Here is a 16,992-nt window from a genome sequence, read left to right on the forward strand (position 1 = left end):
CAGAACAGATTAGCTTTGTGATGGAGGACAGAGATTACTTTTGGACTTGACAACAAGCACATTTGTTTGTTTTGTTAGGAAGGACAACCCATAGAAATGGAGATAGTAAGGCCTTTTCTTTATATATTTTGATAAGTCACTGTTAAAATAGCAGAACCTGGTCTGCCGCCTCCACTGGACCACAGCTTGCTTGCATGGATCATCATTTCGACCCCCAGCGTGCTTGCATGGATCATCATTGCTACCCCCAGCGTGCTTGCATGGATCATCATTTCGACCCCCAGCGTGCTTGCATGGATCATCATTGCTACCCCCAGCGTGCTTGCATGGATCATCATTTCGACCCCCAGCGTGCTTGCATGGATCATCATTGCTACCCCCAGCGTGCTTGCATGGATCATCATTGCTACCCCCAGCGTGCTTGCATGGATCATCATTGCTACCCCCAGCGTGCTTGCATGGATCATCATTGCTACCCCCAGCGTGCTTGCATGGATCATCATGCATGGATCATCATTGCTACCCCAAGCGTGCTTGCATGGATCATCACTGCTACCCCCAGCGTGCTTGCATAGATCATCATTGCTACCCCCCCAGCTTGCTTGCACGGATCATCATTGCTACCCCCAGCGTGCTTGCATGGATCATCATTGGTACCCCCAGCATGCTTGCATGGATCATCATTGCTACCCCCAGCTTGCTTGCATGGATCATCCTTGGTACCCCCAGCATGCTTGCATGGATCATCATTGCTACCCCCAGCATGGTTCATCATGCATGGATCATCATTGCTACCCCAAGCGTGCTTGCATGGATCATCACTGCTACCCCCAGCGTGCTTGCACGGATCATCATTGCTACCCCCAGCGTGCTTGCATGGATCATCATTGCTACCCCCAGCGTGCTTGCATGGATCATCATTGCTACCCCCAGCGTGCTTCCATGGACCATCATTGCTACCATATTATTTTGGGAGGATGGGGGGGGTACAGAACTGGGCACAAAATATACATTTATGGATATGAGATTACCCACAGTGGGTACTTTTTATCACTTTGGGACTCTGCATTAAAATCAATCGATATGAAATATCAATGTTAAGAATTAGACCTCGTGTGAAGGGTGAATGTCTACCATGCAGAACATTTAAAATGGTGCCATAAGCTTGGAATTTGGGCGATTAGTTCAAAGTGGAAAAGTTTGCGGCCGAAAAGACTGTAGATTATATGTATGTTAGTACATTTTTTTCTAATTCATCCACCCCCCCTCTGCTTACTTTTCTCCTGGCTGCCGCTTCTCCTATATCCCTGAACCATCAGTTCCGTCCCTCTAACGCAGGTCGGATCCGACAGCCCAGGGTCCCTTTTTCAATTTTTGCTTTTTTTGGGGTCCCCTGCTTCCATTAAGCGGGGGACACCCGGGCAGCCCCCAAAGGTGAAAATACCGAACATGGGGAGCGGGGACAACCCCTCCACTTTTTCGGTATTTTCGGCTTTGTACAAATGGTAATGGCCAAACACGGTCAATTTTATCCTTCGTGCAAAATAATTTGGTGTTTTTGGGTCTTTCTGTAAGCTAGGAGTAGAGCACTGGTCAAGAAGGTCGAAATTAGTCATTGCTAAAAAATACAGAGAACACCATCACTGGCAGGCATTTGCACATGGCATTTAGTGGCCGATACATAGAGGTCAGACTAATCTGTACTGCATCCCTCAAGGAGATAAAGCAAAACGCCTGTACCTGTACGGTACAAAATCATTGATGAACTGTCAGTTAACTATGGTGACCTGCATAGCAATTCTATTGAGTGTGTAGGGCTAACAATAGATGCAGCTCTTAAGAATCTGAAACCTTGCGGCATGCAAGCAGGTGGCAATCACTATAGTGGGAGGATGCACGGCTGTGCCACTATCTGTCTCGCAGGAGTTTCACATAGTGGCGTGGCATCTGGTCAGACTTATCGATTTAGGATTAGGACACGGGGTTGGGGTGATCTCACCTTCCTATAGGATGCAAATGGCATTACCTGATGGCATACCTCGCAAACTACCATCCTTGGTAGGGAGTTGAAGGGCTACCGGAAGCAGACTCTAGCTGCTCTTCCACTCCAATCCTTAGTAGGGAGTTTCAAGGCTACTGGAAGCAGACACTAGCTGCTCTTCCACTCCCATCCTTGGTAGGGAGTTGCAAGGCTACTGGAAGCAGACACTAGCTGCTCTTCCACTCCCATCCTTGGAAGGGAGTTGAAGGGCTACTGGAAGCAGACACTAGCTGCTCTTCCACTCCCATCCTTGGAAGGGAGTTGAAGGGCTACTGGAAGCAGACACTAGCTGCTCTTCCACTCCCATCCTTAGTAGGGAGTTTCAAGGCTACTGGAAGCAGACTCTAGCTGCTCTTCCACTCCCATCCTTAGTAGGGAGTTTCAAGGCTACTGGAAGCAGACTCTAGCTGCTCTTCCACTCCCATCCTTAGTAGGGAGTTTCAAGGCTACTGGAAGCAGACACTAGCTGCTCTTCCACTCCCATCCTTGGAAGGGAGTTGCAAGGCTACTGGAAGCAGACACTAGCTGCTCTTCCACTCCCATCCTTGGTAGGGAGTTTCAAGGCTACTGGAAGCAGACACTAGCTGCTCTTCCACTCCCATCCTTGGTAGGGAGTTGCAGGGCTACTGGAAGCAGACACTAGCTGCTCTTCCACTCCCATCCTTGGTAGGGAGTTGAAGGGCTACCGGAAGCAGACTCTAGCTGCTCTTCCACTCCCATCCTTAGTAGGGAGTTTCAAGGCTACCGGAAGCAGACACTAGCTGCTCTTCCACTCCCATCCTTAGTAGGGAGTTTCAAGGCTACCGGAAGCAGACTCTAGCTGCTCTTCCACTCCCATCCTTGGTAGGGAGTTTCAAGGCTACCGGAAGCAGACACTAGCTGCTCATCCACTCCCATCCTTGGTAGGGAGTTGCAAGGCTACCGGAAGCAGACACTAGCTGCTCTTCCACTCCCATCCTTGGTAGGGAGTTGAAGGGCTACCGGAAGCAGACACTAGCTGCTCTTCCACTCCCATCCTTAGTAGGGAGTTTCAAGGCTACCGGAAGCAGACACTAGCTGCTCTTCCACTCCCATCCTTGGAAGGGAGTTGCAAGGCTACCGGAAGCAGACACTAGCTGCTCTTCCACTCCCATCCTTGGAAGGGAGTTGCAAGGCTACCGGTAGCAGACTCTAGCTGCTCTTCCGTTTAACGCCGCCTTCTTTTACCACTCTGACCCATAGCACTCAGCTGCTGCTCCCCACGTCACTCTCTCTTCACTGTTGCCAAATCTGACAGATTTAGGTTCCCTCCCTACATCAAGATGGTATGTTCCCAGAGAGCACAGACTTACTGTGCAGCTGCGCGCAGTCACCTACATTTGCCAAGCTGAAGTCTGTGCTCTCCTTCTGCCGCTTCTCTCTCACTGCGTCTGTCACAAGCAGGCCAGTGTGCCTCTTCTATATTGCATCTCTCTAAATAAGTACCAAGGAACATTCTGCTCTGTGAGGACTGTGCCAGGGTACTTACGGTCCAGCTGCAACACCACCCTGGGGCCGTGTAATGGGACAAGGCACTGAGAGGAAGATGAGAGCTGGAGTAAGATAGAATTGCAAGCATTTCCCCATGTCATTATCTTCCTTACAACTCAAATTTAGCAGTTAACGCAGTACGCACAAGCAGAAAGGGGCGTACCATTGCTAAAATTAGATCATTCTTAGGGAATGAATTTGAGGGTTGATAAATGCAAGGCCAACGTTTACAATCTGTGTGGACAACAGCTAGAAGAGCAGTTGGTATGTACTCCTGCTACACAATATTGCACACAAAGCAAACGGGAGGATAGCTCAGGGGCAACACGCTCGCCTTGGAAGCAAGACGACGCAGAGCAACGCAGGTTCGATCCCCAGTCCACACTAAGAAACCTCTGGGTATTAAGCGCATTATAAATAACCAATTACAATGAAGACTGACAAACCTTATGCTGAAACATAAAATATCTGCACAAATTACACTCACTACACTTGCAGTTACAAGATCAATTAGAGAAAAGTATGACCTGTAACAGCCGTCTCACATATACATAAAAGAACGTGATTGCAGGGACTTAAAGCTGATCTTTGCATGTTTTTAACATGTGTTCAGTGGGACATTAAAAATATCCTTTGGGGTAGGACGACTAACATGTCTGATGGAGAATCCTAGATTAACCTTGCAAACAAAAAAATAAATTAAATAAAAATACAAAAAATGCAACTGACCCTCTGATCACGCTTTGCTGAGCGTCACAGGTAAAAGCACTGTTTTTGACCTCGGCCCTGGCTATATAACATTAGGAGACTAGTGAAGAGGATGTAAGCTTATTTTAAAAAGTCTATTGTTCAAAATGCAACAGCCCTTCTTAAAAACTGCTGTACATTCCAACTCAAATGTTGTGGAGGTTTCCTTACCTGCTGGTACATAAACTTCCCATGCCGTGGCGACTGCTGCTGGTCAAAAAATGTATCCGCAAAGAAGCTTGCTAAAGAGGTCTTAAGAAAACAAAAAGAATGTTCAAGTTAAGAAAACACTGTCAGTGGACTGAGTGTGAGTGCGCGTGTGTGTGTGTGCATGCGTGCGTGCGTGCGTGTGTGCGCGCATGCGTGTTTGTGCGCGTGTGTGAGAGTGTGTGCATCATACTTACGTTTGCCAAGTTTAGATCCAGATTTGGACAGGAGACTGGCGACAATGGCTGGTGAGAGTATGCATAAGGGTCTTGCGAGTCTTGCTGCTGCTGAAGTGAATGTTGAGACTGTTCTTGATATAAAGGGTAAGGCGGGGGAGGCTCCAAAGGAGGTAAGCTAAGTGGATGTCTGTCAGCGCAGAGTCCCTGAAAACGAAAAGTCAATGTGCCTTAACTGTATGATAATGGGACACAAATTTAACATTGAAATCATTTGATATCCAAACAAATTACTGCATAAGGGAACAGTGGACCACATTGAAACACATCTAAAATATATATGAAATACAATATGTAAAACAAGACAAAACGACCTGAATTTAAAATCACGAAGCGTTTTGAGACATTACAAAAAAATGTATATTGAACCTTTGTTCTCATCTAACAAAATTCTCCTACCTCCAATTTAAAAAAAAGAGGAGCAGTTCAAAGGACTTGGAAGGAAAGAGGAGGCACCTGTGTTCTGCTCTCTGCTTAGCAGTTACAGTGACTGATGAGACATAACACTTTAGTTAACCATTCATGTTCACTTAACAAAACTAAAAAATATGGGAGGGCGTACCATCTTACCAAGAAAAATTGGAGTTTGTTTTTATCGAGAGAAAAAAAAATCAAGTCAAATATTTTCTAAATTCAATATTTGGTTCATTAAAGCATATTTTGCATCTCCTTGAAGATTGCTTCCATGACACTTGCTTTAAAAAGCAAACTGCTGTGAAAATAACGCACAAGCGGCATCTAAACAGAACAAAAGCTAGGTTCTGTGCAAGCCTTTTCCTCCCCTCTTTATGAAACGAAATTCTGGAAGGGTCAGCCACAAGGATAGAAGGGAGGAAAACATATGGAGGATAGCCGCTGGACGAGAAGGATAGATGGAAAGGGTAGATGGCCTGGAAGGACAGAATAGGAAGGAATGTATAGTCTACCCTTCTAGCCTATATAGCTAGATATCTATGTAGGAAGGTAGGATACATTAGAAGGATGGATATGAAAAAGATGGACATACAGACAAGCTGGATGGCTGTATAGGAAAGATAGACCAATGGGAATGACGGCTAAATGAGTAGATGAGAGAAATGGAGGACAAACCGGAACGAACTGTGGAAGAAGGATAGATGGCAAAGGCAGACATAGGACACAAATTGGAAAATTGAAAAGGATAGATTGAAAAGAACCAAAGAACCAAATGCTAGAATAAAGGATTGAAACATCTTTAGGAAGGTGGAAAAATCTAGGTATGTTCCAGTTTCCTTTCAACGATTATCTGTTTTCTTTATTTCCTACACTCAACTGCAATTTGTTCACCTTTTACCTAAAGGGCCTCATTACACAGATGGCGGAGATCCATGGCGCTATTAGCGCCATGGTTCATGCCGGTAAAATACCGGCACCGCCTTGGCGGAAAGGGGAATTACCGCCCCATTCCAAGGTTGGCGGGGCGGTAATTCCCCCTTCCACCATTGCCCTTCCCCATTCCCATTTTTGCCCCATAGGGCATAATGGGAATGGGGAAGGCGCTAATTACGGTACCTCAAATTGCGGTACCGTAATTAGCTCCCTGGGTCCCTTTGCGGGTTGGTTTTTAACGCCTGCAAAAAGCAGGCATTAAATCCCCCAACCCGCAAAGGGACCTCGTAGTAAGGCGGTAAAGATTTACCGGTACCGGTATTTTACCGGTACCGGTAAATCCTTACCGCCATCCGTGTAATGAGGCCCAATGTCTTAAATGTCTTCCTTACTCTGAATCCCTGTGTTGCCTCATTTCCTTTCTTCCTTCCTGTCAACTCATACTCTTCTCTGTACTCTTTGCTTCTATCCACTCATAGCCTTAGTTTCTTCCGGTAGTATCGTCACCCCTTCTCTTTTCCCAGTTCCTCTTGTACTATCGTCCTCTCATCAGATTGCCTTCCTCGCTTACTCTCCTGTCATTCCTACTTTTCTTCCTTGCATTCAATCCTTCCTATGTCGCAGCCAAAGAGATTCCTCTACTGTGGTTAAAAAAACTTAAATGCAAAGGTCAACAGTTAAGTAATTTTCGTACTTTGTTATTGCAAAATGAAATTTGGGCTTGATGCATCAATACATTTTTAAAAGAAGCTAATCGTTATTCATGGTAACAATGAGAATCACTAATTTGAGGTCAGGGATAAATACAAATTTCTTTAGTGGATTAGTGAAAAGTGTGGTAGGCTAGTGGAACCTTGGTCCTGTGGGCTAGTACAGAACATTGGTTAAAGTTGGACCTTGAATTCACTTGCTTATTTCAAAGGTAACTCAATCTTCTAACAGGTCGGACCATCTAATAAGAGATTAGAAAGCCTTCTGTGTTATTGGGAGTAGGTAGAGCCATCTACATTTGAAATCCCCTAACTAGCATTATTGCTGCCCTCTTCCTTCCCAAACCTTATGCATATGATCGATGAAAAACACCTCGCTTTGTGCGGGACATGCTGCACGAGGATTCAGTCATATGACAAAGAAAATTGCGCTGTTCTCCAACAGGGGTACCACGGCTATAGTTGCTTTTTGACACATCTGCTCGCAAACAGACAGCATAATTTAGACCAATCATAGAAGGAACAGTGAATTAAAAAGAAGACTGTTGAGCAATTGTTTAGAGCGCTGTTGCCTTGTGAGCAACAACCACACCAAAAACAGCATTAGAAATATCTTTTTTCCATGGTAGGTGACACTGAAATTCAACCTATAAATGAACACAAAATGCTTTGCTTTTTATTAGGACAGTCGTTGGCCAATAAACCCTTATACTTATGCTGCTTAAAAATGCATTTTATACAGTCCCAAATAAAAGAAAAAGTCAAACCTAAAAATAAAAAGGATAAAAAGGCTACTCTACATTTTCTTGAGAAAATTACCCTAATAAAATGAAAATAACTTGCAGTTCATATTAATTCATGCTATGTTTGGTACTGGATGTATATTGGGAACCATATATACACAGATCAAGCAAATAAATTAACACTTATTCTGCAATGAAACATCTATAGTACATAAACAATTTCTTGTAAAAGAAGAATTTTGACCTATAACTTAAATTGGCAAATCAAAGCAAAATAGTAATGTAGCAGGACATTGCAAAAAGCAAGCGCTGGCATACATGCCAACATTATCCATGCCATTCAGGAGACATTCATCCAATCCTGATGTTCACTTTGTATTCTGGGACTTGTATTGCTGGGCTTAAAAGGGGAAGTCTAGGACTACAAATTCCAGAATGCAAAGTCAGAACCAGAACTTGACTACTGTCTGCCAAATGGAATGGATAATTTGTTGGTGTATTGGGGGTGGGGAAGGGGGATCTCTGAAGGCGTGACTGAAAAGTAGAGCAAGAATCAATGGAACCTTTTTTTAAAGAACTGACCATGTACTAGTACTGCTCAGGCAGCCCACTCCAAATAATTATTTCAATTAGAGCTGTATATTTAATGACTGTGGGGCAATTATAATACGGTAATCAACTCAGAACATTTGTCTCAAAGCGTACCCACCGTCGATGACAAGATGATTAAGTGTCATATCGCAGCAGGGATGGCGGGTGTGGAATCGCTGGCGCGGAATCGCTGGCGTTACAGTCCGCCATTGCGTTTCCCGGCACGGCTTCTCTCTGCACCGTTCTAGATGTTGCATGCGTACGTAGCCGGAAGTATAAATTCCATCACTTCCTGGTTACATATGCGTTGCAACGTTTCCGGGTTTCCTCCTGTGTTGCTGCCGCTCCCACTGTGTTCTCGCTTCCTCTCTGTGTTGCTCGTTTGCTACCCAGTTTTCTTGGGTGTTCTGTATTTATTTCTCTCGCTAGCTCCTAGTATTTGCTGCCTTTCCTTCTCCTCCCGTTTCCCTGCTTCCATTCCTCTTCTCTCTTCTTCTCCTTCCTCCCTCTTTCTTCTCGTTCGGTCCCTCCTTTTCTCTTCTCGTCTTCTTCCCCTTATCCCTCTTGATTTCTTCTTGCCTGTTTTCATTTGGATCCGCTGTGTACCCGACCTTGGCCTGCTGTTTAGACTGCCTTCGTCTTCCCTCCTTACCTGTTGGATCTGCTGTGTACCCCGACCCTTGGCTGTTTCCTGGACTGCCTTTGCCTTGTCCTCTAACCTCCTGGACTTTGTTGTTACCCTCTACTGCCTAACTCCTGGAGTGACTTTCGTCCAGCCCTTGTGCCTTCTTGACCAGCCACGTGTCAGAATCCTTTCCGCTGTAGCAGTTTGTTGTTTGCTCCTTACAGTCTTATCCACCCAGTCTTCTTGGGAGCTTTTTGGACTACTCTTCGATCACTTACCAATTTCCAACGTAACCAGCCAACCTCGCCTCAACTATCTGAAGGAAGTCTCTTAGGGGTTTTTTGTGTCTCCGGCTTTTTCCCCTTGTTGGCACTCCCGGAGGGGTTACCCCCGTTGCCCCTATTTTAGTGGCACGGTGGCATCCTATTGAGGGCGTCCTTACCTTCATAAAAAAAAAAGAGACCTTCAGGACACAAGGAAGGAAAACCTAAGAAGAAGGTGGAAGGTGAGGAGTTGGGGGAAGGGAGAGAGTCTACTTTATCATCTGAAGAAGAGGACATTACCGACGTTTGTGACATTAAGGTACAAAAGGTTAAAAGGGTCATACTGATCTGCTGCTTTAAAGACCACGTGGTTTGCCAGTTTATATCGATATTCACAATTCATTAACAAGAGAAAGATGAAGTGACCCACTATGGATCCAGGTGAGGCATGTCAATATTGTACACCTCTTACAATACTTTTTTCTTTTAACACAAGGATTCAAGATCGGTGTATTGAGACAGCAGGCTGCATCTTACCTGTGAGTTGGAGGGCATTTGTTGTGGGCTGGTTGGTGACAACTGTCTCGGAACTCCCCGATTCGATTCCATTCCAGGTGTGAGCGTTAAGGGGCTGACGGGCGTCTGTCTACGTCGCGGAGAGCCACTCACAGCTGACGTGGATAGGGATGGGTTGCTGAGAGAAGCAAGGCGAAGCGAAGGGTGAAAGGCAGGGTTACTGTGAGGCGACGACTGGGAATGGCTGTTAAGCGAGGTCATCGATGCGTTGTTGCGCCCTATATGAACAGTGGAGTTGCTACAAGTAGTTTGTAATCCTGAGGGAAAAAAGCAGCGTTTGCGGTTACATTTCTCAAATCTAGTTACGAGCTGTACATTGTCCACTACAACAGAATATATACTAGAAAGCTTTGCCCTAAAAACACTTAAATCACGTTTCCACACTGTATTGAATAGTTTTCTCTTCCACTTTCCAACAAATTTCACCATGAATTTTAAACAGAGTTAAGATGATGTTGAGTCTTTCCAAACGGAGCAGAAAACAAAGACTTAAGTTAAACAAAAGAGGTGATGGCTGGAAGGTTTTTAATTAATCTGAACCACAAGCATTGCTGTGGGCAACCCTCCAGACCATTGTTTGATGACTGCTAAGCCATTACAGAAGGTGGAAAGAACAAATGCTAATCGCCCAAAGGAAAAGGGGCAGCCCAACTCAAACATTTTGGTCACATCCCTTCTACACAACACCACAAAGAAACCCAGACATGTTTTGGCCTCATTTGGGGTCATTAGTGGGGAGAAGCTTGGGTCTCTAGGCCTAGAAGTCATGGGACCGACGACTGCGCATACTCATCCCACTCGGGTGACTAAAGCAAAACGAAAGAGGCAGTGGCTGGAAGGTTTTGAAATAATCTCAACCTGACAACCATCATGGACATCTTTCTTCACCTGCCAACCCAAAATAAGACTCGTCAATTCTTTAAAAACCCATGTAGGCCTGCAACTGTCTGCTTTTAGCAAGAAGGCTGGACACAATCAGTGCGTGATGAAATCAAAAAGCAAAGCAGCTAGACAATTATCAAAAGAGGTTTGACTTGGGATTCTCCATTTTCCCAGTCTACCCTTCTGAAGGTTCTTTACATTGAATCCTCTACCCTCCCTACGCATGTGATGAAGAATGAGGCAACTTCACAACAAGTCGTACCGGACAAGCAGATCCACTGCTGAGATTGTATTTTAAGATTCCCTAAATGTTCTGAAAAGCTAAAGCCCAACCAAAGGACCGATGATCAGGCTGACCTCTGGGTAATGAATTAATTCATGTATTCATACTTTTGGCTACTCAGGATTTTCGTGTAGACATATGAAAAAATATAAAACACATACAATAAAATATTGGATATTTGTTAAGATAAAAAAGATTTAAACCGCTTGTCTTGAGTCTGCCAATTTCTGGACCAAATGAGTCTAAATTTATGGAGCACGGGAAAAGTGCCCACATGCAGGTGGTCAAATTCAAAGTTCAAGAGGGAGACCAGAATTGCTATAACACATAATCCAACAGATACACTATTGTTTAATCCGTTCTTTCACATTTGTTTTAGATAATTCCCCCCCAAAAACGAACCTTTTAGCAGTGGACAAACCCTAGTACCAAAAGGCATTCATCCCATTCTGCATCCCAACAAGTAAAAAGATTGGGTAAATCCTACTTCTGTGCCATGTTTTGTGTTGGTCTGCTAAAACTCTTAGCCTTGGTCTACTGCCCCACTCTACCATCATTAACTCATTTTCTTAAACTCTTTGCAAAGTGGCGAAGTTGGTCTCGGCTGTCTGCGGAGTCCACAATAGTGAGGTTCTGCCTGCTTCTACTGGCCCGGATTGTGAGGGCACAAGCACCTTCACTGTACAGGAGTACAGTCTTTACCATCAGTGTTAGCCCGCTCCTCCGGTGCACAGAAACATCAGCGCTTGCGTTGCATTGCCTAGTGACATCAGGCAACATGCACAGACACACCCCTGCCTCGTGTTCGTCTCAGCTACAACTTCCACCGCTAGGCGAAGCCGTGGCGAAGTTGGGAAACAATTTGGCCTCTGCTGTCTGCAGCTGTCCGCCGCGTGAACGCACTACACTTCACTCAGTAGCAATGCCATCCTGCGTCCAACCGCTTCCTCAGTACATCCAGGCAAGTCATCTCCCGGTATCAGGTTCGTTCCCATCAAAGTACTGGCTTTACTATACATGACTTTAACTATACCGAGCTTAACATCTCCAGAAAGCTTTCACAAAGATGTCAGGTCAACAAGTAACTGTGTCAAAACTAATCTCATTTATTCCTTGATTTCCATAAATACCACCGCTATTGACCTAGGTCTTTGGAATGCCAGGTCTCTATGCAACAAATCTACTGCGGTCCTGGACATATTTCTAAGATTACATTTTCATTTGTTATGTATCACGGAAACTTGGATTTTGCCTCACAATACATTTGTTGCTGCCTCTTTGACTTCCTTTGGCCATGTCCCCGGTGCCACTAGTCGTGGTGGGGGTACTGGCATACTCTATCGTTCCTGCTTATCTCCTATTCCTTCTCCTGTTACCATTCCATCCTATCCTTCCTTTGAATTTATTTATAAAATCTTTGCTAAACCTCTTTCTTCTTCTTAATTATCGGAAGCGTGGGCGTAAACCTCTTTCTGTTTCATTTACTATTGTTTACTGTCCTCCTGGCACAGTTGGCTCTTTTTGTGAGGACATTGACCATCTCCCATCTCACATTTTGCCTAGCCCCAGTCCGGTCGTGCTGCTAGGCGCCTTTAATCTTCATTTATCTTCCACACACACTGCTATCCCTTTTCTCTCTGTTCTTGATTCTCACGTTCTTTCGCCTCTTGCGACTCCCCCATCACACATATCTGGTTCCTCTCTTGATTACATTTTTCTTTCAACTTTCACTGCCTCTCCAGTGCTAGCCTTACCTGTATCTCTTGGATCATTATCTACTCGCAGTGTCCCTACTTTCCTCAATCTCTCAGAACTTTTCTGCTCATTCTCTCCCAAAACATTCTTTCGGCGTGGTCTACGAAGCTGCAATCCCATGCTTTTTAATACTACCTGTACTTCTGCCCTCCCTTTTTTCCCACTCTTCTCCTCAATGCTGATGTGGCGAATTCTGTTATTTCCTAATTTCTTTCCTCCTCCTTAGATCAGCTCTATCCTCTGTCTGCTTTTCACCCTACCCGGAAACCATCGCAACCTTGGCTATCCCCTCACCTGCGCTCCATGCGCAGTTTCCTTCGCTGACTTGAAAGGCGTTGGCTTAAATCTAAATATGATCATTCTTCCTACTTCTCCTATCATGTTCTCTATGACAAAGGTCTACTTTCTGCTAAGTGTGCTCATTTCTCTGATCTCCTGCACACTCGATCCACCCACCGTCTTTTTCAAACCCTTGCACGACTTCTTTGCAGGACATCGAATCTCCTCTGCCAACAGGCATGCCACCCCCTCCTACATCTACTCCTCTTGCCTCCATTTATCATTTTGCTCCAGTTTCCAATGCAGATGTTCTTCTTTTACTAGCCAAAGCTTACCCCAATGCCTCTCCCACTGCCCCAATTCCTTCCGCACTTATCCCCAATGTCTATCCTCTTCTTGTACCTTATCTTGTCTCTTTCTTTAACATCTGTCTTTCTACATCTATTTTTCCTGCATCCTTCAAACACGCATCTATTATTCCTATTCTAAAGAAATCCACTGCCAACCCCTTGATTGTTTATAATTTCCATCCTATTTGTCTTCTCTGGTATCTTTCTAAACTTTTAGAATGTCTTGTTTATTCCCAGATATCCGTATTTCTTACCGGTTCTTCTCGTCTTCCTCAATTTCAATCGGATTTTCGTCCACTTCACTCTACAGAAATTGCTTTGATCTCTGTGCTAAACTCTCTTCACTCAGCTCGTTATTCTAAGCATTCTTCTCTTCTTATTCTTCTTGCTCTATCCACTTTCGACACAGTGGATCACTCCCTACTCCTGGCGTCACTTTCTCATTTGGTCTTCAAGGGTTCTGTTCTGTCCTGGTTCAATTCCTATCTGACCAACAAACTTTCTCTGTTTCCTGGGTTCTTTGTGTTAATATCCACGCAAAAATATCACGATACAAAAATATCAATATTTTTGCAGCAATATTGACCCATGGACCCTGTGGGGGACACCCTTGCAATATTTTAAAATGTGCGGGGGACACCCCCGCAACCCCAGCTCCCAAAAATGACCCCCCCCCCCAAAGAAATATTGCCTGTGGCAGACAAACGGCTATATGTACGGCGATATTTTTGGTTGGGATATTTTGTAGGGATACCGTTTCCTGGGTGGACAAGACTTCTAAATCTTTCCCGCTCGATCACAGGGTGCCTCGAGGGTCAGTTCTAGGCCTTTTTCTTTTTTCTCTATACACATCACAACTCGCTGCTATCATCTCCTCCTTTGGTCACTCACATCACTTCTATGCAGACGACACTCATCTATTCTTACGTTGTTCCTCCTCCTCCCCGGATATCCACCACACTCTCACAGCCTGTGTTGTCGCTATTAAATCCTAGATGTCCTCATTTTCTCACCCTTAATGCAGGGAAGACTGAGGTACTGTTCTTCCCTGCAAACACGCTTCCCCCCTCATCTTCCACCTCCTTTTATATCTTTCCCACCTTCTAAGCTCCCAATTTCAACCACAGCTTGTAATCTTGGTCTTCACTATATAATATCTCCCGTAATTCTCTCGTTCCTGTCGCTTTCATCTTCACAATATCCGCATGGCTCGTTCGTTTCTTACCTTCCAAGCATCCAAACTCTCAATCTCTTCACTGATCTTTTTTCGTCTTTTCTATTGTTCTACCACTCCGTTTGGTCTTCCCAGATCTCGTCTTGCCCCTTTAAGATCAGTCTTCAACTCTTCTATCCGTTTGTGTCTTCTTCCCTATCAGGACTCTATTTCTTCTTCTCTCCAAACACTTGGTTGGTTGCCTTTCCACTCTCAAATCAAATTTAACTTTCTTTGCTTTGTTTTCAAATCTCTCTATGGTCTCGCTCTTAGTTATATCCTTCTATATTCCTCGCAGCCCTCTTCGGTCTTCTTCCCACTTTAGACTTCTGGTTCCTCGCCCCCCGTTGTGCTCAGTCTCGTTTTTGATCATTTGAACTCCTTGCTCCACTCTACTGGAATGCTCTCCCACTTTCTCTTCATTCCATCACAGTCTATTCTCTTTTCCGTGGCTCTCTAACAACATACTTACTTCAACACCCCTGAGCAATCGTCTTCTGGATATAACTGCCTATTCAATTTTATTGTACCATGTTTTAATTTTAAATGTTCAGCATTTAGTTAAAGGCACTCTATAAAAGACAAACAAATTACAAATAAAAAACAAAAATACCCTGGTGTTTTCCTCCACTCCTTAGCATGCTTCTTTTTTTTAAATTCCACTGATGAATATACCTGTGGTAGACTTTAGCTTTCTGCCCTTTCAACTCTTTCTTTTAGCTCTCATCTTCTCTTCACCAACACTTGCCTCTCCTGCCCAATCTGCCTTTAGCTCTATCCACTCCTTGGTACTTGCTGTTATGTGTCCCTTAACCAACTAGCAAAAGCTCCTCATTTTAAACAAATCGGCCATCATTAGTATTGGAATGTTACTATTCAACGAATTTAAATTCTATGAAGCAGTGATTGTAAGACAAATGATTATAGAGATTCGTTTAACGTATAGAGCTTCTGCTGGTTGACTGGGGATGGCCATACAAGCGAGTTCAAAATCACTGTCTCCTTCTTGATACTCTTGCACCACTGGGAATTTCTGGGCATGTTCTACAGTGGCATTAGTCAAATGTGTTGATGTGTATCAGTTCAGTAGGGTTCTAACAACTACACTTAAATCACTGGCTTTTAGTTCGACTCTTGTTGGTCGTACCACCTTTTTTTTGTTCATTTAATGGGGGGGTTCCCCAAAACTCATTCTCTCAACCCTTCCTCACACTGACCCTGCCATATCTCCTACACACACAATCACTCACACGTGTGCATACACACACACACAACCCCCGTTATCTATTTTGATTGTTTGACAAACAAGAGTCAAAGAACATGTCAACGGGTAACTGTAGTTGATGAAACCACAGAGAACGCTTCAGAGCATGGTTAGGATTATTCTTTCCAACCTTTCTTCTTCTCCATCATGAGGGACCACTGAGTTCGCTGCTTGGCCCTCTTCTCCATGAACAATTCTCGTTCTTTAATTATGTCGGCAGATTTGCACTCTCAATTCTTTGTTTCTGCCCTCAAAGTGTCTTGTGCTCCTATTCATTCCACCTAAAACCCTCTCCATTTTTCTTCCATGCCTCTCCCAACACTTTGATCGCCTTCACCTATGTTTGACTCCCACATTCCTTCTTGCCCCTTCATTTCGTTATCTTGGCATCGCCTCAAACTCATCTCGAAACATTTCTACACTCAATCACAATCATTACGGGTATGGCAGTATTCCTGGAGAAAAAACTGCAAAACGTGCTTACTAACTCCACCAAATTACAATTCCAAGCTGGAGGAAAGACCTTGAGCAAACTGCTGGAGGGTTTTCCTCATCTTCACCCCTAATTCTGGCATATAGCAGGGCGGTAAAAGGGAAAGTAAATCTATCACCGGCACATTTTACGTGCACCGCGACACTCGCAATAACGACAATGTCTCTATAATCTGCTCCGGTTATTTTCAGCCTTCTCATCTCTGCTAGCTGCACCCCCTGCCATCTTTTCATACCTCTCCCCCCACCACTTCTCTCCACAGGATCCCTATCCCGTATCACCTGAAATTCAACTACTTATCCCTTCTCTTCCACGCTTTTCATACTTTGCCCCTACTTAGCTGAACGCTATTTTATCTGGATCCCTGCTCCAAGTACTGTTTTAGGGGTATAGCACCCAGCACGCTTCTCGACACAGTTCTCTCCAGTCCTCCCAAAATATTCTTGTCTCTCCATCTTGTCCAAGACTCTCATTTTGGCTCAATAAACCCGGACTATTAAATCCTGTATGTTCTAATTTTCCCCCGTCTCCAATCTTCAATTCTTCAAAATCCTCTTGAAACCATTAATTTGTTCCACTCCAACCAGTTCTTCCATCCCTTTCCGGCCCATTGTTTTGTCTGTTAGATGGTCTCACCATTTAATGTTGCAGTCCCGTGTTTGTACTAAGTTTTATTTTTGTACAGTAGTCTCATGAAACACTATGTAACTCATGAATACATCATCCATAACTATCTGCCCACAGGGTAATTCACACGGGGACAGTCAGAAGTGACACATATGGGGCATTTATGACCTTTTTCCCTACTGTTTGGACATGAAAGGCAAAGACTTTTTCTGTCACTTTTCATTGTGAAGATGAGATAGTGCGCGGAAGAA

The 16,992-nt window shown here is 44.3% G+C and overlaps 1 protein-coding gene across 4 annotated transcripts in view; it reads right to left on the reverse strand.

Annotated features, from left to right (window-relative positions):
- The window catches only part of CRTC3 (CREB regulated transcription coactivator 3), a 537,535-nt gene that overhangs the window by 15,068 nt on the left and 505,475 nt on the right, over window positions 1-16,992 (reverse strand). For all 4 annotated transcript variants that reach the window (XM_069625144.1, XM_069625143.1, XM_069625142.1 and 1 more), the window contains 3 exons: window positions 9,557-9,852; window positions 4,702-4,887; window positions 4,469-4,549 (listed from right to left, as the gene is read on the reverse strand). In XM_069625144.1, coding sequence (XP_069481245.1) covers window positions 4,469-4,549; window positions 4,702-4,887; window positions 9,557-9,852 — 563 coding nt within the window. The remainder of the gene's footprint in view (window positions 1-4,468; window positions 4,550-4,701; window positions 4,888-9,556; window positions 9,853-16,992) is intronic.

This window comes from Ambystoma mexicanum, chromosome 11, assembly GCF_040938575.1.
Source record: "Ambystoma mexicanum isolate Mex_15411 chromosome 11, UKY_AmexF1_1, whole genome shotgun sequence".
Taxonomy (NCBI): domain Eukaryota; kingdom Metazoa; phylum Chordata; class Amphibia; order Caudata; family Ambystomatidae; genus Ambystoma; species Ambystoma mexicanum.